A 24,292-nucleotide genomic window follows, 5' to 3' on the forward strand; every position below is an offset into this window, starting at 1 on the left:
TCCAAAGAATCAGGACTTCTCCATGAAATGCCTACTAATATCTCACCTGTTGAAAAGGACAGGCATTTCAAAAAGTAAATCACTTGAAGCTGCAGTGCAAATAGGAAATTACACTGTAAAACATTTTGTTTCTACGCTTTCTGAAAACTGGAAGGAGGAAGAAAACTGGCTGTTGTGCTCTTATGGACATACAAGTATGAAAAAAGGTCACTGAAACTATTCTGGACTGTTTTTTGGAAAAGGAAGGTTGCAATGAAAAAATGTTTCAAAAAAAGTGTGATGCAGTCTTCGTAGGAAGAAAAAAGCTGACAACGCTCTTCCTCAAGCTTGCAATTTAAAAGCTAACACTCCTCATGGAAGATTTTTAGGGTACAACTGGTACTGCCAATTTGTATTGTTCATAAATACTCTCAGCAACTCTACTATCAATGTCCTTTTTATCTTTCAGGTACTCTGCTAATGTTCTAGTCACATGTACACTCCTGATTTGTTCACTGCACACAGCGGCTCCTTTTTCAGAGGAGCAAAAATGAATTGGTTCCCAAAACTCACCTACTGCTTGCAGATCTAGAGGGAAGCCCTCCCATCCGACTGTAAAAGGACAAATGCTTGTGCATTGTTTCAGAACTCACAGGCTTTTCGAAATATTGCAGAGCTTCACACTTGCTGACATTCAAAGCCAGTACATTCACAGGATTGAAAATGCCTAACAAGTAGAGGCAGGTATCACCTTTTAAGAAAGGGCTAGCAAACAAAAATTTCTTAAGAGAATGTAAATTGGAATGCCAACAGGACTTGATTTAATAAAAGGCAAGTTTAACATGCAGAACCTCAGTTACATGGTAAAGTGAATATGTTCATTCAGAAGTTCACAATGGTGGGTTTGTTTGGTTTTGGTTTGCTTCTGTTTTTTTTTTTTACAATTCTACCTATAACTCCATACAGGCTTTTATTTCACTCACTCTCAGGTATTTGAAGTTCAGCCAGCATTTTATTAAGAGATGTGACCAAGGTCACCCACATGGATTTTTTTCTGTCCCTCCCCACCTTCTTTCCACCTTTCAAAAGCTTGTCTTAAAAAAAATAAAAAGCTTTTTTGAGTTTGAATAGACAGCAATCACCACAAAACAAGCTGTTGTTGCTTGTTGGCCAATTCTGAATTATGCCTAATTAGTTTAATGACTTAAGTCTTCTAAAACTGATTGAGCAGTAAGTACAGTTCTTCCAGACCAGGATTTCACAAGCACAGTTTGCATTCTGCTGACCTGAGAGGATCTTGATCTCAGCATCTTTCCAGTTTTGTGTCTTTCCAGTAACCGAGCAAAGCTGTAGACTGTTTTACATGATGCCAAGTCCTTGAAAAGATATGTTTCTTATTGTTGTTCAGATCGTGGAAGACAATCCCCCACCCCCAAGATCACTCATTCAGAGCCCCACACTCTTCTGGCAGACAGCCGTTCTCCTCAAGACAAAAATACCTGCAGTTCAGGTTCCAGTCAGACCATATATTCATTTTCACAGAATCACAGAATCATCTCGGTTGGAAAGGACCTTGAAGATCATCTAGTCCAACCGTTAGATCATCTAGTGTGCAGTTCCACCCAGCTCTTAAAATCGCATAGTTTTGGCCCTAGCCACAAGAGCAACTTGGGCCATTGACAGGAGACTGGTTAGCAAGTTAGAAGAGTTATTTTGCCTTTGAAGTTCATTGACTGCAATGTGTTTCCTCTGGAGGTCACAAGAGCTGACTATCAATATATCTGCTCATAAAGAACTGATGTGCTTTGTCAGGTGAAGCAAAGCAGAGCTACTCTGCATACTTAACAACATGAGGAACTGCTCTGTTGTATTTTATATCAGTCTCTCTAACAGTGCCCTCATTCACAAATTGTTTAGCCATTTATACATGCACACCTTGCATTGTGCGTCAAGTACATTAACTGTACTTCATAAATGATCCCTGAAAAACTGAGTAATTTGCTCAAGACGCACAATTCACTTGTAAAACTGTATCAAGAACCGAGGGAGACCAAGCCCCAAGCAGTCTGCTCGAACCAAACACCACCTTCCAAACTCAGCTACAGCAGAAGCTCCACATAGCCCAAACCTGGGCCTGAACACCCCGCACAGCTAAGCGATGGACCGGGGAAAGGACAGGTAGACGAGGAGCAAGCCCAGCAGCGTAGGATCATCCTAATGCATCCCCTTTTCTGCATCAGTGATCTCATATTCCATTGAATGTAAGATCCAAGTCAAGAAGACAGACGAAGTGGACCACAAAGCAGAGGAAAGGCACCCTCATGACAGGCTAGGGATACAAACTGGGACACCAGACTGCAGGCAGACAAAGGCAGCAGAGTGGTGCTGAGCACTTGCAATAGAGGCAGGGAAAGACGACGATTCCTAGCCGCAGGTTCGGCCTACAGAAGCGGACAATCCTAGCATGTAAGTATAGGTGTAACAGGCATATATAAAAGAAAGAATCTGGCCTAAGTACAGAGTCAAAGGCATGATGAGGAAATTCACAGCTAGAACTATGCACCAATGGGTACAATTTCAGGTGAGGTCATGAGGAAAAAAAAATAAAAAGAAGACAGGGTACTGAGATGCCTGGGAGGAGGGAGGTAAGACAAATCAGTATGGAAAGAAGCAAGTGAAGACTAAGTCATCAACATGCAGCTTCAGAACAAGAGAACAAGGATACAGGCAAAGAGAGGCAAAGAAATCTGAATTTGACAAGAAAGGAATTTACAGTCTGAGAAATAATGGCTATTTTAAGCTGCAGAATTTTAGCTACGCTTATAGAAAGACCAACAGAAATATTTCATAGCCCCTGACACAACTTATTCTTGCATCAGGAGAACATCAGCACAAGAGCAGTCCCAAGACTGTATTTGCAGCTTCCAAACTCAAAAACACAAGCTGAAGTTTTACCTTCTGTAGCCGCGCATGGGCAATGACCACGTTCCCCGTGAAGCAGCCACTAGCTAGAAGGTCCAATACAGTACTACACAGCAGGTCACCTGTGAAGAGCACCCTGGACAAGCAACAGTACTGCAAGTTGTCAACCCTTGCCCTGCCTTACAAGGGCAACTTGCCAAATACATGGATTTTCATAATTATATCAATTTGTGTGTCCATATCATGCTTCACATTTTTCTAAACCTCAAACTCCTCTGTTTGAAGAACGTTAATGACCTTACTGTAACAACAACAAAGAGAAGGGAAAGGAAAAATAGGAATACTGGGGAAAAATTCATAATATCAAGAAAAATACCTACTTACCCTTGCATCTAACCCCTACCAGCAAGACAGAACATCTCTTCAAGGTAAAGAACTATTCTGAACTCTAAAGATATGCCTGTTATTAGTTACATATAGCTCTTGACTAAAATTAGGGTAGCACTAATAGCATAAAAGAAAGATGGGAAGAAAGAGAGTTGGTCTCCAAAAAACTTGATTACACAGGTAAAAGGGAAGAAATAGGTCTTGCCCAAAGTCATACTGCCGATCAGTAATACAACCTGGAGTAGGTCCTGCAGCACTAAGACCCTGAACAGCATTGCCCAGCAGTGTGCAAGTCTTCAGTGGACACAGATATGGCTGGCAACTGCGTTCTGTCTGGAGCTACAAGCGTCATCCGACTTGTTAACAACTGAAGTGATAAATTCATGCAAAATATATAGAGCAAGAGAAAGGACTCCAAGGAATGAAGGAATCTGAGCACAAAGCAATACTTAGTAGCCAGAATTCACATCTTAATGTTTAATGGGACCACAACCTACTTGCTGCAGTAACATTACTGCATTTTATCAATAACAGAGATCAATCCCCACAGGAAAATGTTACTTAAAATCGAACTTTTCATCCAACAAACTCAGTTGTTTCAAAATAGACTGACAAAGGCTACCTCATCTGAAGTAATTTGTTTCCATCTAAAGTCTTCAACAAAAGAACCCTGAACCAAGAATCTTCCCCCATCATGTTCCCCAGAAGCCATCTGGAGTAATAATCTAAGTAGATGAAAGGTAACATCCCAACACCAGAGACTCGTAGAAAGATGTAGCATTTGCAGATTTTCCTTTAATTTAAAAGAAAAAAAAATATAGCAGTAAAAACTGAAAAACTGTATTTTCGGCCCTACTGAAACAAACTATTTCATAACACAACAGCACACTTCAACCATATTCAACCTATACCCTTCTCAACCGTTAATAAATTAAGCGTCACAGGCTGCCTGAGAGATACTAAATCCATTTTAAAACTGAATCCTCCTGGCTAAGAGGACACAGTATCAGGACCTCCTCATATCTGCCATGAGTTCATCAGCCCCTAATCCTAAATAATCCCACACAGTGGGTTAAAAGCTCGTTCCTGTGAGATCATTTTAGCCGAGTTTCATGCCCACATCACCTCATTACCTCAGCTCCCTTTCACCACGACGTGTCACACACGTGTTACACAACCATTTACTCATACACAAAACGCAGCTTTGCTTGGTACATTTTCATTGTGCCCAAGTTCACAGCTGTCCAGGCCATGGCAGGATCACAGAGGAGAAAGTTGCCACCAGCCACCCTCCTGCAAATTGCTTCCATTTTGATTTTGTTCATCTGGGCCCTTTTGATTATCCACCCACACGATTCCCCAGTCCTTCAACACATTTCTCACACTAACAGGAATTGCCTATTATTTCTCTCAAACTTTCAAAGAGGACATATTTCTATAAACTGCAGTTAAATTAGGTATCTTATTCCACAAGCTCCTTTGCAATCCAAGTGTGGATCTCTGTGCAAGCAGCTGAGAACAAGGGTGAGCACAGACACCAACGGATCCCTTTAGAAATCTCCTCACTGCCTCAACACTTCCCATGTGGAAGTTAAGACAAACACACACCAAAACCAATTAAAATTATGCCATCTTCTCCCTTAAAAGTACTTTTCTTCGTGATAGCCAACACTGCATACAACGTAAGGTTGACTTTAACTGCCTTTTCATCTGGCAGTTTTACTAGCACAAGTGGCTGCACGAAAAAAAAACCCTCTCAAACACATGATCAAGTTACTGCAGTTTAACAAGTTTCTACATGTCAGATAAGCAAGTATCTGGATATGCACTCAGTCCATGGCAAATGCAAACCCTGATTCATCCTATAAGTTAGAAGTTCCATTATCTGAATTATATTATAATTTAGTTAAATGCTTTCTGCAGGGGTGTTTGCCAAGTTTTTTGGTTTTGTTTTTTTTTTTTTTTTTAAGCTATTTGTTTAAATTTTCATCTTTGTTGTTGTTGGGGTTTTCTTAAAACACATGTGAGCTCCCCCTCAAAAATTCTTCAGTCAGTAAATTTATAATAAACTGATTATACTAATGGCTGACTATAAAATTACCTCCAGCCATCATCTACTTACATTTCAGTCTGTCATTCAATGTTTCACTTGAGAAATACCTTAAAATACATCATTAAAACTGGTTTCACTTGAAATATTCCATTCTGAATCTCAGCATATCCTGTTACAGGATCCTGCCAGAGCAGAAAAGTTTGCTTTAATACTTGAAAAGACAAGAACACCCAAACCAAGCACTATTGAGACATAAGATCTTTCTCCCTCCTCATCTTCAAAACCCACCTACTGATAATGAAACTGCTTTCAAGTTCAAACCCTGAAAATGCCAGTTTAAATACTTATCACAAAGTGCCTTCTACCAAAGGTAGGACAGCCACAGCTTCAGTCTGCAGCAGGTTGGACAACTGAGCAATGACAGCCTACAAGGCTTCCTACCAATTCATAAAACTCATCATTAGCTTCCACAACGGACAAGATACTAAAATGGAGAGCACTCCTATCATCACAGCAGATCTTACACTAGAGATTTGTCAGGCCTGCTCCATTACTGCATTTATGCTTACACAGAGAGCAACCACAGGACAGGATATATCACAGAAACTATCCTGGTAAGATTTACCAGTTTGGAAAAATAAAATTTAAAAAAAAAAGCCACAAAACAAAGTCTGTCCCCAGGTGATAATTTTTTATTAGGCTTTCCTACACTACTGCCCTGAAACAGAGATGCTTGAACCTCAGCTCATCATCGCTGCCTAACAAATCATCATCTCCCTGTTACAGTCTACCAGATTTACAGCAGTGAGCCGTTTTATTCCTCACCTGATAGATAATCAGCATACAAATGGAAGTAGGATGCAGGTTACTGTTGTCACAATAAACACATTATAGTATCACCAGGAAATCTTTTCATCCAAAGTAGTATGGAGCTTGCTAGCCTCCCAGTGTATCAGGTACTGCAGACTGACTGTAAGCTTATAACATTTTATTTCACATTGGTATGAAAGGTGCATTTTTACTACCTATTTTACAGTTAACAATCTCTGCTTCCTATCACAACATGTGCCTGCAACATTGCAATCACGCTTTCACCCTCACAGCCCTTGGCAACTGCAGGCTGCCGCTGTGACAAAGTTATCCCAAGTGGGATGGGGTGGCTGGAAGCTCCTGGGCCCTCCGACCCCACACACACACACGAGGAGCAACAGGAACCCACAGAAGTCTAGACAGGGACATGTCCCTTTCCCGGATGCTATTCAAAATCCCCAAAGTCTACATGAAAGCCACAAAAGCATCATCTGCTTACTTCAGCCCCTGCATCAAAAATCTACTTGCAAGAGTAAAGTCTGACAACAGCCTCAAACATCAAACATCCAATAACCAGAAACTGATCTGAGAGAACCTGCCTGCGGGCGCTGGCTCCCGCAAGAAATCCCAGACATTCTCCCCAGCGTGGATGTGGAGCTTTGCACCAAGGTTAGTACTTCCCAGCTGCTCTCACCACGCCTGCTGGCAGACTTACGTCTTCAGCAAATACCCGATGCTTGTTGCGTATCACCTATTTCTCCTAGTACTTTGCCAAGTTTGAAGCTTCCCGACTTGCCAGAGCTCCTACAAGAATCCTTGTCCATCTCTAACACACTGACATGCTACACAAGCCCGCAGCTGGCTCGTGTACCGAGACCCAAACACAGGTTATGGAGCACTAGACGCAGTTTAAGGGTTTTTTAAGAGAACTGTATCAAAAATACAAAATAAATCTACTGTATACACAGGACAGACACAAGTCTCCAAGCAGACAGCGGTTTTCTGGCTCTCTCCACTTACACAGCAGTAGAGCAGAACAGTATTCAGCGGTGCTCTTCCCATGCAGTACACAGAGGTTTTCAGCAAAGAAATTCTACTAAAAGCAGCCCCTCTGAACATCAGTACAAATGAAGACCCATGTGAGGAAATACTAGGTATTTCCTTAGTAGCACGTGCAAGTTTTAAGCTAGCAGACATTACACAGTGCAGATTAATGTGGTAACATCACTCCTCAAGCAGCTCCTATGCCCTGCTTGATTTTGGGGGATGTTCTGGTTTTTTCCAAGCTTTTGAGATGCATTTTCATCACAATTTGCAACTACATGTGTGGCCCTGCATGTGGAACAGGGTCCTGATTCCAACAGTAGTACACCACAAGACTGGAAGGAACAAGACACAAGAGCCTCCCCTTAATACAGAGCAAGTTGAGTATATTTTAAGAGGTATAATATCTACATTATATATTTGGCTTACGCATCAGAAAGGTCCTTAACTGTGACATCTTGGGGACCATACTCAGCAATTCCAGCTGTGCACTGCATCTTGACGCTCCAGCCAGTTGAAGACCGACATTTTTAAGACGTACTTCACAGCTAAAGCAGGAAGGTTTGTAGTTGTCAGAAAAAACATAATCTTCCTTTTCCGCTCACTTTGTAATCATGCTTTTTAAAAGCAGTTTATTCAGCTAAATATTTATGACTCCTGCCATCATTTCTCTCCTTAATGGACAATATACAGGTTGAAGAAAAAATTACATAAATCTATGTTCAAAATATATTCAGTAGATTTAGCTTTCTTTGAATAAAAAAAAAATTGCCTTGACGATACAGCCCAGTGGTAGTCAGGATTACAGAAAGTAGGGGACTGTTTACATTTCATTGGTTTGTTCAGCTATAGTGCACTTGCAATTCTCTGAAGCAATCCTTTCGTAAACTCCCTGTAACCGTGTGTGGCTCAGCTTGCATTACTTAAGTAATACAAACTGTGGAAGAAGATAAACATAGATGTTTTCTAACTAACAAACCTTCTCCATTAACTTCACCCAGTGATGCTGCTACAGCCGAAGCTGGTAAGTGGGATCCTTGCAGGACCTCCTGGGCTGCCAGCGAGCGAAGCACCATGCTGGGAGCTGGGCTAGAGCACGGCACACGCAGGGCAGCAGGAGGGGACCAGAGCTGAGCACGACCTGCTTACACCAGCAACAGCAAGGAGAGGAGGGACTGGGTGTGTGTGTGTGTGCACACGGCAGAGAGCCTGATGAGACTTGAAGTGAGGCGGGGACCGGAAAAGGAAAGCAAAGGAATCCGGGACTCCTGTGCGGGGAAGAGAGGTTGAAGCTTCAGAGCAACAGTCTCTATCAATTATCAGTTGCAATGAAAAACTGATATTAAAACAGCCTGGTGTAAGTTCACACTATATATCATAATAAGATAAAACCTTTCCCATGCAGATAAGGTCCTTCAGGATCAAAAGCACTATTTGATCCAACTCTAATACTAAGAATAAAGATGCAAATAAAAGATCAAACTTTGTCTTGCAAATCTTTACCGACACAATCCAAGGCAACAGTTACTGCTGCATGCTAACAGAACAACTGTTTAGACAGAGCTATACAGTGTTTATTTTCTGTTAACTGAAATTGATCCCCAGGGTTTCAAGGTTTCCCATCTGTACCCAAAAAAGACTCAGTAGGAAAAGAAATATTTTCAGGAGTTACCAGAACTAAAATTCAAAACACAGTGAAGGCTAGGCAGAGACAAACTAATTCTCCCTGTGGGAAGCTTGCAGGGGTGCCAAAATATACAGAGGAAGCAGCATTTAAAAAACAAATCCCCAAAGACCCCATACTTTATTCTTCAAAGGAAAAACAGAGCACATCTAAAAAAAAAAAAAAAATGTTTCAGAAAGCTCTTTGAATCTGCCCCAAAGTAAGCCAGAGCCTCTGGTTAAATAACTGCAGGGTAAGTGTTGTGCAAGAATGGCAGTTTGCAGTGGAAAAGCTGAAGTACTAACTTCCAGATGAGAAACAGGTCTTCTTGGTTACTGCCCCCAGGCCAAGGTGGAGCAAGAGCACGGGGTGTGGGTGGCTGCGAGATCTTCATGTGTAAAGATCAGCGTCTTGTAGCATGGAACCCTCCGTGTTAATCTAAGGGTGATATTACAAGCAAATACATTCAACACATGGAAATATGTACCTTGCTAGGAGTAGTTAGTTGAAATCTTGGCAACATGACTGCAGTAAAATGGAAATTAATAAGGAAGAAGGCAACACAATCCAGATAAACTAACCTGAGCTTTGCCTGAAGCTTTCCAAAAAGGGAACTGCTGAAGTAGTTTTGCAAAGACACCCAAACCTACACAAGACTTACAAGTGTTGCAGCTGAAGTTTGCAGTTATGTCATTTCAACCCAGTGTCAGTCCTATCACGCTTCGCCTCTTCCCACCCATCTACACCAAACTGGAAACAAACTTATATCGCGGAAGCTGTGAAACTTATCGGTTCTTCATGACAACAAATATTCTTCGGAAAAAAAAAAAAAAAAAAAAGAAAAAAACTAAGTTGAACTTGATAATCTGGGCTTTACCCACTGCGTGTCATCACTTCATCGCCAAGGCGCGACTTGGAAGCAGCCGCCGCAGCGCAGCCGGGCCCCTGACACGGCCTGGAAAGGCGCCCGCTAAGATCATGTTGCAGAAATAATTCACACCTGCAGCAAAGCTGCACAAAACATCATCAACTCGCCGACTCTGACAGACATATGCCGACCGTGGAGAGGGAAAAAGAGTTTCTACAAAGATGCATGGGAGGAAAAACTAGGAAATCCCCCTGCACCGCCCCGAGCGGGGCCGGGCAGCGCCCGGGGGCTTCACCTGGGGGCCCGGCGCCCGCCTGCCCCGGGCCAGGGCACCGCCGCGGCCCCCTGCGGCCCGGGCAGCGACACGGGCCCGGTCCGGCCGCCACCAGCGGGGCCGCGGCCCCTTCGGCCCGGCGGCGGCTTCGACGCCCGGCTCGGCCCAGGGGCGCCCGACCCCAAGGGCCGCCCCGGCCCCGCCAACCCCCTGCGGGCGCCGGGCCCCCCGCCGGCCCCACGCCCCCCCCGCCCCGCCGGCGGCGGCAGGACCACCCCGAGCACGCCCTGCGGGGAGGGCGGGAGGGGACGGGGACGCGCGCCCGCCCCCACCGCGGGCATCCCCTCCCCTCCCCGGCCGGGCCGCCCAGCGAGCCGCGGAGCAGGCGGTGCCCCGCGCCCGGCCGCCGCGGGAAGGGAGGGGAGAGGAGCGGAGGGGAGGCCGGCTGCGCCCCCGGCCCGGCCCGCAGCGAGCCGCGGAGCGGCGGCAGGGAGGCCCCGGCGCCCTCCTCCGCCGAGCGGAGCTACGCCCCCCGCCCCCGGGCGGCGCCGCCGCCGCCCGCACTCACCCGCCGAGCCCAGCAGCAGCCACAGCAGCCACATGGCCCCGCCGCCGGCCGCTCCGCAAACTTCGGGGCTGCTCCGCCAGTCCGGCCCCGGCGGAGCCTGCGGCCGGGGGCGGCGGGGCGGGGGGGGAGGGCCCGAGGGCGGTGCCCGCCGCCGCCCCGCCCCGCTGGTCCTCGGCCGTGCCCACCCGCCGCCGCTGCCCCGGCCCGCCCGGCCCGCCGGGGCCCGCCGCACCCCTCCGCCCAGGCGGGGCCGGCGCCGGGGCTCGGGGCGCCGCTGAGGGGCCGGCGGGGGTCATGTCCCGGGCCCGCCGGCCTGGCTGCCCGCCCGCACTGCCGGGGAAGCGCCGCCGGGACCCGCCGCGCGCGGGGCCGGGTCCTGCCCGGCTGGCACCGGGAGGGAGGATGTTGCTGGCGACCATCGGCGGGGTCTGGCGAGCCGCCGGCCTGCACATGGGTCGGGGCAATCCCGGGCACAAACACAGGCTGGGTGAGGAGTGGATGGAGAGCAGCCCCGAGGAGAAGGACTTGGGGGTAGTAGTGGGTGGAAAAGTGACTGTGAGCCAGCAATGTGCGCTCGCAGCCCAGAAAGCCACCCGTGTGCTGGGCTGCATCCAGAGCAGTGTGGGCAGCAGGGTGAGGGGGGGATTCTCCCCCTCTGCTCCGCTCTGTGAGACCCCCCTGCAGTGCTGGGTCCAGCTCTGGGGGCACCAACATCAGAAGGACACGGACCTGCTCGAGCGGGGCCAGAGGAGGCCACGAAGATGCTCGGGGGGCTGGAGCACCCCCCTGTGAGGACAGGCTGAGAGAGTTGGGGGGGTTCAGCTGGAGAAGAGAAGGCTCCGGGGAGACCTTAGAGCGGCCTCCCAGGGCTTAAAGGGGCTACAGGAAAGGGGGGAGGGACTCTTGATCAGGGGGTGTAGGGACAGGAAGAGGGGTAACGGTTTTAAACTGACAGAGGGCAGATTGACATTAGCTATCAGGAAGAAATTCTTCCGTGTGAGGGTGGTGAGGCCCTGGCACAGGTTGCCCAGAGAAGCTGTGGCTGCCCCCTCCCTGGAAGGGTTCAAGGCCAGGTTGGACGGGGCTTTGGGCAACCTGGGCTAGCGGAAGGTGGCCCTGCCCATGGCAGGGGGGTCGGAACTAGATGATCTTTAAGGTCCCTTCCAACCCAAACCATTCTATGACTCTATAATCTTTCTCAAATCCATTGCCCATCAGACACCTACAGCCAGTTCTGAGGACAGTGGAGGGTTGTGGCGGCATTAGCGTGTCACACAACCACCCCTCCTCTTGCTGTGTAGCAGCAGGCAGGAGCCCTTCAGTGACGCCTGGCAGAGTCTGGGTCAGGACTGGTCCCCTGCGGGCAGGCTGGACCTTCACGGGGCACATAAATGCTCACTCTGCCCCTTCTGCAATAAGGAAGGAGTATGTTGCCCTCAGAAAGCCTCTCTTTCCATTTTCTGATGCATGCATGCTCCTCTCATCTTCATTCCCTAATTGGAAGATAAGAGACATTTTCATTATAGCCAGTCAATCAGAACTAGCCTGTGGGATTTAATATCCTTGTAAGGCTCTGAAGCCCAGCATTTAGAAAACTTAAATTGCATTTTCAGTCTAGGGGCCCAATCCTAATCCCGCTTGGCTGCCACAGGAGGAGCAGGCCTTGTTTTAGGGAACATTATTTTTTAGTATATAATGACCAGGAGTGAAGAAACCCACGTTACCGCATGAGCCATTCTGCTTTTATGGGAAAATCGCTGCCTGTTCATTAAGTGGTACCTTTTGGTTGTAAAGTATTCCCCTGTGTGTGTGTCAAGTACATAAGTAGATCTGCATGTGTATAGAATAAAGTTTGACTCTCTAAAAAGCTTGCAGCATGTATTTAATAGCTGAAGAGGAAGGCTTAGTGCAGAAGGTATTTTAGCTAAGAATTAAACCCAGTTTAGAACAGTAGAAACCTGCCAAATGATTTCTAAAACTGTGCTCAGCTAATCTGAACAAAAATACTGTTTCAAGCAGAATTCTTACAACTAATGTTTAATATAGTCAGAGGAGCTTGAGGAGATTTATTGATAAGGATTTCACATCATTTGCAAGGATGAATTTAATTTTTTATTTAGAATAAGACTTGTATTTGGATATCTAGATTTAGCTTCTGTTAGTTCTTTAACGGTATTTTAACTCCTGATAGCTAATTCCCACGTGGAACTCAGCTTGGGAACTAGTTCCCAGCAGGGGCTTTGCGATGGAGGAGTGGTTTCTGACCCCTGCGGGATGCGGCTGTGGGAATTTCCTCCGCCTGCCAGGCCACCGGTCCCCAGCCGCTGCCCTTCCTGCCTGGGCTCCCAGTGTGATGACCCCGGCTGACCCACCCCAGCGGGCTCCAGCTGCCTCACCCTGCCTGGTGGTTAAGAGGCAATGCGAGGTGGGTGGGTGCCTCCTTGGCGGAAGAAGCGAGATCTTCTAGTTCACTAAGAGATTAAGTGGGAAGCTCTCAGGCCATAAAAGCATTTTATTCATTTCAGTTTCTTAGTCAGCACAGGGTCCAGTGTGATTCCTTGTTACCTTGTGGGTGCTGGTTTACGTGATTAAAAGTGTAATCCCTGTAAACACAAAGATGCAGGGAGAACAAAGACAGTAACCTCATCAGGGAAAAGGGAGCACACAACATTGGCTTCTCCCAAGCAGAGAAAACTGATTAGACCTTGCTACCTGGTGTGAAGCCTGCCAAGATAAGTCAGCCAAGACACGGCCTCCCAGGTGCCTTGCAAGCTAAAGGTGGTTATTGCTTGTGGTACAGGACACATTAAGGGATGCGGTGGGAACACCATTTCGGGAACATGCAAGGCATATTGTACAATGTTTAGGGCAAAGACCAAAGGAGGGGAGAGGGATGGTTTGAGGTGGATTGAGGAGGAAAAAAAACCATGGCAAAATAAGGGGAAAAAGGGATGAAAGGGGCTGGCCAAGTGTAGCTGAGCCCTGTGGTTGATCACCACAGTCTAGCCTATATTCTGATTAAATCCTGTTTCTAGCTATCTGCACTGACAGTTCCAAGTGGGTGTGTGTGAACACTAGCAAACTTCAAACGAGATTAGCCAGCAAACAAGAGGTCTGAGTATCAGTAACTGAGCGGGACCACAGCCCTCAGGTCAGCAATATGCACTCTGATTCACTTTATCTCGAATGAACTGCCCTCGTATCACTGGGGTGGATTTCTGGTTTTGTACCTGGAAGGAAGATGTGATCCCAGCTCTGTTGCAGACTTTGTGTGGCCTTGAGCAAGTCGCTATTGTCAACCCATTCTTTGACTCAGTGAAACTACAGGCCATCTACACCACAAAGATGTTGCAAGGATAAATAAATAATTTCAGGTTGCTCAGAATGTGGCTGGATTCTGAATCACTACCAGTAATGCAGGGTACCAGCTGATGATCAGAACAAACGAGGAATATACTCTGAAAAAAAGATTATTTTCTTGCTTCTATTAGCTTCGTAGTAAATTATGCCGGAGTAATGAATAGCTGTGCTTGGCCTGTGGTCTTGGCAGGATCCATTACGAGAAAGCCACTTATTGTAGCTTTGTGCACTATGGCCAAGGGCTAGAAAGGGAAATTTTCTTCAGAGCCAAGCTTGTCAGAGAAGGCTCATTTATATTAGCACAGTTGCTAGTAGCCAAAGTTTCTGGCACTTCCTTCACTACTCTAAAAGATGTGGGATTTTGCTGCTGGATTTTAATTTCCAAATGCAGCTTCACCTTCTGCCCTATCTTGAAATGAAATCATCAATCCTCTAATTTATAAACATCCCAATCTCCTGACATCAAACAGCATTTAATAAAACTGCACGTGAGGACAGTGTCCACATGGCTCACGGAATCGCACTCATCCACAGGAAGGCTGCGGGTGGCTTCAGAGAAGCTGAAGTAGGGACAGATGTAATGGAAGTACTAAGGAGCTGGGGGGTGCCCTGCGTGAGTAGTGTCTTGTGTGGGTGCCGAATTAGGTGTAGAGGTATGCAGTCTTTGTCTCCATCCACATCACAGCTGTATTCTGTCCTGCTTAGAAATTTCTTTGCGGCAAATCTGTGAACAAATCCGGTGCTCTTTCAGCAAACTGTGTGTCAAAGTTTGGGTGTCTGATGACAGTAGAAGAATAGGTGTGAGGATATGTGGCTTTGGCATAAAGTTCTCTCTCCATGTTACTGTGCTGCCAAGGGGCAGGCATTTAATCTTTGTAATGCAAACAAGCCACCGGGATTGTGAGATTTAACCCCCTTTTTGTTGCATATTCTTTTGAGATGCTCAGATGAAAGACAGCCAATAGCATAAAGGGTTTCCTGCAAAAAAATTATCCAGACGTTTATTGAAACTAATCTCTGACAATTATTAACCTCTTTTGAGGTTATTGTAGATGATGGAGTGTCTTCAACTCATACTGGCAGACCTGCCGGTTCTTCCTCTGGGGGACAAAGGATTATTCATGAGTACAGCGCAGAGGATCTGCATCTCCAGGAGAACCTGACCTCTCTAGGAGGTACCAGTGCTCAGCATGTTGTAAACTGAAGGCCAGATTTTTCGTTTCTTGTTTCTGACTAGCTCAGTATCCAACTCATTTAATTTCACAATCATTCTTATAAGCTAGAAGTTGATTTTTTAGGGAGTTCACACTGGTTTGAGGCAAAAGAGCAAAATGCAATAATGTCTCTAGATGCTACTCTAAATTTGTTGTCTTCAATCTGGAAGTAGTGCTCTGAAAAAAAATAATTCTAGTCATTCATATGTGTCATGCCCAGTGACAGGATTGGTGATGATGAAAAGTCAGGACTGTGTTAATTAAGGATAAAAATTTGTAGTAATGTATTGCACTATTTGGTATATGACTGAACTGCCACTTAGCAAGCCAGGGAGTTTGGAGCTGTGCTTAGCAACAGCTTCTTGATGGATTGAAAATAATAATAATCCAATTTTTAATATATTGCAGCCAAATGATAAATGTAGATCCAAATACATTCATAAATTTGTCATCATCATTAACATTATCAAGTTAAACAGGTATATTAGCATATCAGCCTATATCCATCTATCCATTAGAATTCATCTCCATTACGGCTTTGCAATGTTTTGATCTTTAGCTCTGCATCAGGCTTGAAGCTCTCCTGACTGTTGCAACATTATTCTATTTAGAAAACAGAGTCAGAGATCAGTTTTCAAAGGAGAAGTCATAAAAGGCATTCAGATTACCTCATATCACTCGTATGCTTCTCTCATAACATGTAAAGGGTTATTAACTACGCATTGATGTGGTCCTCATCACTATGCTCGTTGCAAACATAAGGATCAAATCAAAAGTAAGGAACAGTTCTCAGACACGTGCAATTACACTGGCAGCCTTCTCAAAACAGCAAACTGAACTACGATGGAGCTCAAGGAGTGAGTGAGACGAGGCTCCCCCAACCCCTGCGTACCGTGGGCTCCAGAGCCTGCAGCGACAGGAAGCACCTGGGTGAACTAAGGCACCTTTCTTTGGGCTCCAGAAGTGCCAGGCTTGGATTCAGGCATCCGCTCAGGCAGGACGCCGGGGCCTGCCTCTGTGCTCCCAGGAGCTCACCCCTCACCGCTGCCTGAGGCACGCCAGCGCTCAGTGCTAGGCCTGGTCTCTGCAGATTCAAGCTACTCTATATTCCATGGGCAGAAATGGTTTTAATGAGCATCCGGAAAGGGTATGTTATGACGGACCCGATCTGGGATGTTCTGCTAGTACAAATTAAGCTAGCTTAAGTGTTAAATCCTCTTCCTCCTCTCCTGCCAGGCTGTGGGCTCAGCGTGTTAGAAAATGGGCAGAAACTCCTTGCTCTACAATAGCCTCTGGCTTTCCTGTCCTAGTGCTATGGAAAGGGAAGGCTCTGAAGCTCTGGCCCATTCATTTTCATTTTTTCTTCACGCTATCTGCAAAGACCCCCCTGCCGCACCAGCTCCCCTTTAGCCTGAGCTGCACTGTAACTGCATTCTCTGTTTGGGACTCAGAAACCAGAGATGGAAAAGGCTTGAGAGGTCAGTTTATCCATACCCTGAGCAATGCAGGACTGTTCTCCATTGCATGGAAAATCTTTACATCACCTGCCTAGGTCCCTCTTACTGACCCACAGTGAAGGGGCTGCCACGCTGTGCTCCAGGAGAGTGTGTTTAGACCCTTGTCCACTCTTTCTAGCTCATCACTGCTTGACTTCCTTCATCTACCTCCTATCTACCCTTCGCTTGTGGTTTTGGGACTGGGAGGGAGCGGGAGGCAAAAATTCTTCTCCTCTTTTTTGTGGCGCCGGCATAATCTTGGGCTTCACAATTTCAGTCCGGTCCTGCCCTTCCTTAGCACAAACCTCATCAGTGGTGGTGCACGACTGCCCTACTGTTAGCACAGCTGGGTGCACTGGGTTTTGAGCTCTCCCCGACTGCCAAAGCCGTGGTAGGAGGCTGCAATGCCATGGCAGCAGCAGCATGTCCCCGGGCATAGCCTGACAGCAGGGCAAGGGGCTTTGCTCTTCACAAGCCAAAACCAGCGCGTCTGCCCACCATGATAGCAACTTGTGAGTATACTGGGTGATGTCTACATTTTCCCTGATAACACAAAAGATGAAGGATCCCACCTGAGTTTGTTGCTCAGGTGGCACACAGCTGTTTTTCCTTCTCCCCATTTTAATCTGAGCTATGTTAAATTTCAGCTGGAGCATCTTCAGAGCAGTTTTACCACACCCAGCCCATGCCCCCCAACATATGTGGTTGCCCCAGGCTGTCTAGACAGTTCCACATCCCCACATCCCTTGCTCAAGCCAAGAAAATTCCTAATTCCAGCTACTCTGATACAAAGGACAATGTTCGAAATCATAAAAGCTGATGGAAAGTTCCGATGCCTGTTTTACCTTGTCATCCTACTCCGTGGTGTGGCAGGGGCTGCACTAGCAGATTCAATTGCAAAATAAAAGCCCTTTCAAAAAAATTGCATCCTTTCCATTTTACATATTTATAAATGTACATATAAATTAGGCAATTCTATAGTTACAGTTCTCTAGCTATGAAACCAGAGTTCTTGTCTGCAAGCTCCTCAACCCCCACCCCTTACCCACTCGGATTACAATTTTACTATACCCGACCTTCTGAGTACTTGTGTTTTCTGGAGGGACTCATTAGAAATCCATTGCATTTTCAGGGTTTTTTTAAATTAAAAAAGTAATTTTGTTTCTTTGATGTGAGTTTTATTCATTACCTAACATGTCAATATTTTCAGCTAATGATTTCAAAATAAGTAATCATAGGCAGCATGTAGAACAGCAAGATGATTATGTTGTCCTCAGGTCTTCTGATCACCTCCTGGACATATCAATACTTTCCATTAATGTAATGGGCAGTGTGCAAAATTTCCAGGCTGCTTCCAGAATCTAAAGTAGATGAAGACAAGCAAACAGAGAGGATTATTTGGCAGTAAAGTAGATAGTCAATAAATGAATGCCTCGATGAATACATATCTCCTAGCAGGACCACAGCAGTTTAGCTCCAGCTGTCCCTTAAAGAGGTCCTAACAAATAAGTAACAAAAGTCACATTGGTATGTCTTGATGTACCCAGAAGGCAACTGAGCACCACGCAGCCGTTCACTCACCCCTTCCCCCCCAGTGCTGGGAAGGAGAAAAATGAATCCAAACTCTCAGGAATGGAGGTAAGGACAGGGAGGGGTCGCTCACCCATTACATTACATTTTGTCACAGGCAAAAGACAGGCTGCTTAGGGGAAGAAAAAGGATGTCACTTTAATTCAAAACAGGAACAATGACACTTAACAGACAGAATGGGACATTAAGAAGTGTTACCATCCTCCTTTCAGGTTTCTTGTGGCAGAGGAGCAGCCACAGTCACTAATTGGCCTTGGCCGGACGGGAGTCAGACTTGGAGCCGGGGGAGCTTTGAGAAGCTTCTCACAGGAGCCACTGCTGTAGCCCCCTCCCCCACTACCAGAGACCCCACCACACAGACCCAGCACACCTGATGAAAATTTGCTGTAGTTTGCAGGAAAGCGCCATAAAACTACATTATGAGCGTAAATACCCAGCTGAAGTAAAACAGTACACCACCTATGGTGTCTGTGCCACCTGAAGGGCTGAGAGTTTAACTCATGCTTCTGGCTTAACACCTATTTTAAGAGTGCCTCTCTTTTGCTCCAGGTCATGAAAAAAACACATCATGAAAGCCTCCTTTTACATGCCTATGTGGGAATTTATTTTTTTTTTATATTTTCACAGAATATTTGGTGGTATCTCACACTGATGCCTTTGTATACAGGGTAGAGGAAATGTAACAAGAAGCAAGCAAATCATTAAAAATACAATGTGGGAGGGAATGGAGTAGCCAGGATCCTAAAACCTTTATAGGAAAATATGAGCCAAGATAAAACTGAGTTTTCTGAGTGCCAGATCTTAATTCTTTTGGAATTGAACCCCGAGGTCCCCAACCAGACACCTTTAAAAATGGTCTTGGCCATAAAATGACTTTGTGATTAGGTAAGAGGTTACGAAAGGAACCCATCTCCTCTGAGCCCTTCTGAAATGCAAGGCAACAAGATGTCAGGAGAAGATAATCTATGTGGTGTTTGCAGTTCCTAACTGGGAACCCAGCTGGTATTTGAAAAACTATGAATTAAGTCATTTTGTGTTTGCTAACAAGGGTAAATTGAATGTTTGCTTACATTAAAATGTTTGTTTAAAATGTTGTATTTTTAAATGGTAATCTGGAATTTGGAGTTTGTCCACAATTCAGTCTTTTCAATGACTAATGTTCCTCGACCTGTTCAAGGATAAAGTCCTCCTAGAAAGCACTTCTAGGGTTCATCTGACTTTTTAAAGGTCTGCTTCAGGATGAGCTAAACCCCCAGAAATGCCTCTTTGTCTCCATCAAATGTGAAAGAAGCTCCCAATGTCTGACTCCAGTGGAAACAACTGCACTGGAAATGTCTGGAGCTAAGAGGAGACTAATCCCTCCCACAGTGGGACAGCTCATACATTTACAGAGATCCGAGTGGCTGTGCCTGAAGTGAAGCATATCCTCTTTAAGGAGCCAGGGCCAGCACCCTGTGAGCTGCACCCCTCCTGGGCAAGAGGGGGGGCTCAAACTGGGGCTCACATCACTTCTCCTGCCCTTGAGGTGCAGCCATCAGTAGTGAGTACAGCCAGAAGTTTGCACCCTGAGAAGCACAGGAGGCTCAGTAGAAATTTATGACCCACACAGGAACTTGTCCAGGTTTCTCTAGTTTTCAGAAGCGTGAAGAACTGGCTGGTTGTTGCAAGGACCCCTTAATGACACGTCATTTTGGGCGCATGGGGAAAAGGGAAAACTTCAGTGTTTGCAGCGTTGTTAGTGCGGTGGCTCTGGCAGCCCTGATTTGAGAAAAGCACATCTCCCATTGCCTTGCCACAACTTCTGAACGCTTTGAGGCTTCCTAATGGAGAAACCTGCTGGCTAAACCGTGTTTAATATATAAGATCACAGCACAAGCTTGTATGACTAGAGGTCTGAGATGCAGGGGCCAGAAACACTGCATCTCTATTTCCTGGTGCCTAACAGAGGAAGAGGAGCAGCAGCTGAATGAATCTGGCCGACCAGCTCAGTTGTCTCAGCTGGCTGCACACAGTATAGACATATATATAGTATGGATTTACAGAAGGGATATGCTTCCCATACCTTTTTAGTATTTGCTGTTTGTTTGTTTGTGATCAATGCAGGGAGCTGTAAGGGAATAAGACCCCAAGTTGTAAGACGGAGCTGTTCTTATTTTACACAAGAGAGCAATGGCATATTGAAACACTCACTGATGGTTTCCCTGGTCTGCAGGGAGTGCTCAGTAAAAGCTTTCTGCTATGTCTGGATTGACATAACTGGGATTGTTGGTCCCACATGAATTGAGCCAGGAAGTACTGCAGTACAGAGATGGGCCAGATAGGAAAGTAAATGTCACTGGCAGGCAAGATCTAATTTCAGTGTTAGGCTAACGATGTGACTGATGCTGAGCGAGTAGGAAATTATTATGGCCTAGATTAGATTACACATGCAATGTCAGAAGAGCCCTCTCCACCTCTGCGTGCATCCCTGCCCTTCCCTACCACACTCCAGAGAGCAGCCAGCCCCTTGCCTCTCTTCCATCGTGCTTTTGTTAATACAGGTAGGTAAAGCTGTATAAGCAATTACAAGCTCTTCTATCAGCCACCTTCCCTCACCCTCTCCTGAAATCTCATTAAAGAAAGAAAAAAAAAAAGAAAACCTGTCTGTATGGAAATCCAAAGTGACCTCTCTTACACGTGCATTGGTATTTGTTTCACCTGCTACAAGCACAAAGGGCTTTTCAGGTCCAGAGGCTGCTGGGAGCGTCAGCAGGGCCAACAGCAAAATGAATGACTGTGCCGCAAACCAGAATGGGAATTTGAACCCCAGCAGCTCCAGTCACATCTGAAACTCTCCAGCCAGCAGATCCCTCTGGCCCAGTACTGGCAGGCATGTCTCCCTCAGCATAAAACTCTCCTTCTCTTTGTCTCTCCAACAAAAGGAGCAGGTTTGGGTTACAGTACAGGACAGCTTATGTCTGTGAAATGTTCTTTCCTGTCCCATTGACTAGGAGAGAAGCCGTCTTGCTCATGCTCTGGCCGGAGTTAACAGAGCGCTGTGCAAAGCCACACATCCACACCTGGCGGGACACCGAGATGAAGTTCATGTTACACGAGGGGACAGCAAGGTGTCAGGTAAAGGAGTATCCAGCTGACTTCAAGAGACAAAGTACAGCCTTTGTGGATGTAGGGAAACACCACAGAACCACTAACAGCAGGTGTAGAAGCTGATGTAGAAGAAAGCAGCGGTGATCCCTGTCTCCTTGCATGTGGCTGCACAACAACAGGGGTTGTGCAGAAAGTGAAGATCCTGCACAAGGGAAGGTTTGGGTTTCCCTGCTCAGCAGCATGTACTCAGACCCGTGAGAACTGCCCTGTTTGAGCTCAGGTGGGTCTGAATCAGCTCTCATGACCCAAGTGTCTCTCAGGTGTGAGTCACAGTTTTCACTGGCTTGGGATTTCATACAAAACCAGAGCAAATTTGGATCTGAAAACAAAATGTCCCCAAAGTCCAATGGATTCATTTTTTAGAAGCTGGTGCTAATGCCCAGGAAATAGCTTCATTACTGTTTGTATTACACTTACAGTTCTGCATGAGATGTTGCACAAATACTTAGCATGGGCTTGTCCTGCCCTTGCATGGCCACCGGGTTGATTGATCTGGGTTATTTGTAATGGCTGAGTGTTTATTTATTCAGTGTATTGTTAGAAGCCTCTTAAGGTTGACTAGAGCATTGTATAGGCATTCATTTGGGTTAGCTTGTAAAAATTTAGCAGTAGGAGTGCTCCCCTGAGCTTGCAGACATGAGCAGAAATCAGGCCCTAGCAGAGAGGTTTGAAATGCTGGTGGCTGGGCTAGCTGGGATGGCAGGAAAATGGGATTTATCTTTATTAACGCTCTTTTCAGAGCTTTGTTTTTGAGTCAGTCAATTCTTTCCAAGTTTGACCTTGTTAATGGCTAAATTGTGACTAGCACTGAGATGTAGCAAGTCAGATTAAGCTGGTCTGAAACCAGCTGAGAGGTGTGATTTAAACATAGCTATCTGTACTCTAATTTCTCCATGAGACAAAAGCTCCAGCTTAGGAACACATCTGAGGATAAGTTTCTGTCCTATATAGTCAGTCAAGATTGTAAAGTGTAGAAAATGGATGAGTATAGAAAAATAAAGTTGGGACAATCCTATGGCAAGCAGAGTTGGAGACTCTAAAAGAGCAAAACAAGTTGTAAAAGCGTTTTTTTTCAAGAGTGAGAGGGATCCTAGCAATAGCATTAGTCCATCATGACAAATTTCCTGTCTTCATCACTAAGGCAGGAGGACACAATTTATTCTGTTCTGTACAGAGGAAGGAGGAGCGAATGAGTTGATACCACATCAGGTCTGTGAAGACACTCTAAAGCAAATGGTAAGTAAACAGGAAGCCAACAAGAGTGCTGAGAAGCAGCAATTAACATCAGGCAATCTAAAATCACCAGGTCAAGACAAATTCTGTCCAGCACGTCATTACAGACTGTTACCTTGCATCAATCCTGTCCCAAGTAAAAGATAAAGAGTTAAACCAGTGCTTAGGGTCTGCCCTATTGTTCTGAAGCAGGAGCTAGAGTTTCCAAATCATCTGTACCAGAGATGTATAGCCTAAATGCTCAGACTTACCAAAGGCACTTAAGAGCTTCCAAGAAATCCTTCCCGGAGAGGGATACTCTCGAAAGACTGCAACACTACATTAACAAAATTCTTCCTTGCAGCATGTAGGATTGGATGAACTTCTGTTATCATACTGCATTTTGCTCTTAACTCTTACCTCCTCTACCTCCCTTTTAGTAGTGATATCAGGGAATTCTTCATGGCATCTGTGATTCATATTTAACAGTCTGTCTTCATGAGTGTTGTCGTAGGGAATCACAGAGGACTATCCCTACAGGAAACATCAGAGAAATGCAAAAGCAGGCACCCGGAAAAAAACCAAAGCAGCTATGAAAAACAGAGAACAAGTCTTTGAATTTAACCCGCATCCAGAAGAGAGAATGGGGACTTAGACCAGGAATGGGGAAATAATTTCACACTTTAGGACTAGCCCAGACAGTCTTTGCCTTGGCAGAGTACGGGTGTTCTGGCATCCGTTCCCAGAATGAGTTGTATTAGTTGACGATATGCTATTCTGTTCATTTTCCCTTTTGTGAGCCAACAGCTAATCCCAGTGGTTTTTTGCGATCTCTTCCCCTCTATTCTTCACCTGTTCAGATGATAGTCTCCCACTGTGCTAGCCCTGTGCTTGGCCCGAGGAAGACCTCACCCGTGATTATGACCTCTGCACAACGCTGCTATAACAAATGTGTTTGGGAGTGCAGCATCTGGCTATTTGCCTTAGGTGATGAGACGACCTCTCCACTTTTGGGGAGGCAGCCAGATGCCTTCCCGCTGCAGCCGGGTGATGTTCAGTGTGAGGTCTGAGGTAGCCAAAGCCTACAAACATGGCAGAGTCCGGTCCCTCCCTGGGGAAGGAAAGGGACCACTGAGCACAGCCTCTGGGAAGTGCCCAGGCTCTATTTTTGCTGGGTAAGTACCTGCCTTTAGTACCCATTCAGGGCTTCCTCCCCTGGAGTTGGACAACCAAAGGCGTTTCCAGCAGAGAAACCTGGGCTGGTGCCTGGTGGTAGCTTGCCAGGGCTTCATGTTACACTGGGGGACCATCAGATCGGACTTGTCCTGCTTTGACTGTGATTTCACAGGTCAGAGACCCCGTCCCAGTCCCCCAGGCTGCCCCATCCCTGCCGCAGTTGGCAGCACTGAGCAGCCTGGCACGTGTTAGCTGGATGCAGATCTGTGCTTATACGTTAAAAATGCCATAACGCGGGGTGGCTGCTTCCAAGCAACAACCTCGTGCCCCGCTGCCTGCCCCTGGCACTGCTGGCACCCATAATAATGTGTCACAGGAGCCACAAAGTGCTGCCTTCCACTCCTGGGTCATCTGAGGCTTCATCTTGTGAGGCGGCGTACCCTGGGGAGAGGGGAAGGGCAGATGGAGGGGAAGGGGGGACTGGGGTGGCCCCCCCAGGTCCTGCTGGGCCCCATGGCAGCATCACCCC

General features: G+C 46.2%; 1 protein-coding gene across 3 annotated transcripts in view; it reads right to left on the reverse strand.

Moving 5' to 3' along the window:
- Window positions 1–10,645, reverse strand: part of LDLRAD3 (low density lipoprotein receptor class A domain containing 3) — a 117,691-nt gene extending 107,046 nt beyond the window's left edge. For all 3 annotated transcript variants that reach the window (XM_074852542.1, XM_074852540.1, XM_074852539.1), the window contains exon 1: window positions 10,569–10,645. In XM_074852542.1, the coding sequence (XP_074708643.1) occupies window positions 10,569–10,602 (34 nt within the window). In that variant the 5' untranslated portion in view covers window positions 10,603–10,645. The remainder of the gene's footprint in view (window positions 1–10,568) is intronic.
- Between the last annotated feature and the right edge of the window lie 13,647 nt (window positions 10,646–24,292).

This window comes from Strix uralensis, chromosome 29 (assembly GCF_047716275.1).
Source record: "Strix uralensis isolate ZFMK-TIS-50842 chromosome 29, bStrUra1, whole genome shotgun sequence".
Lineage (NCBI taxonomy): Eukaryota > Metazoa > Chordata > Aves > Strigiformes > Strigidae > Strix > Strix uralensis.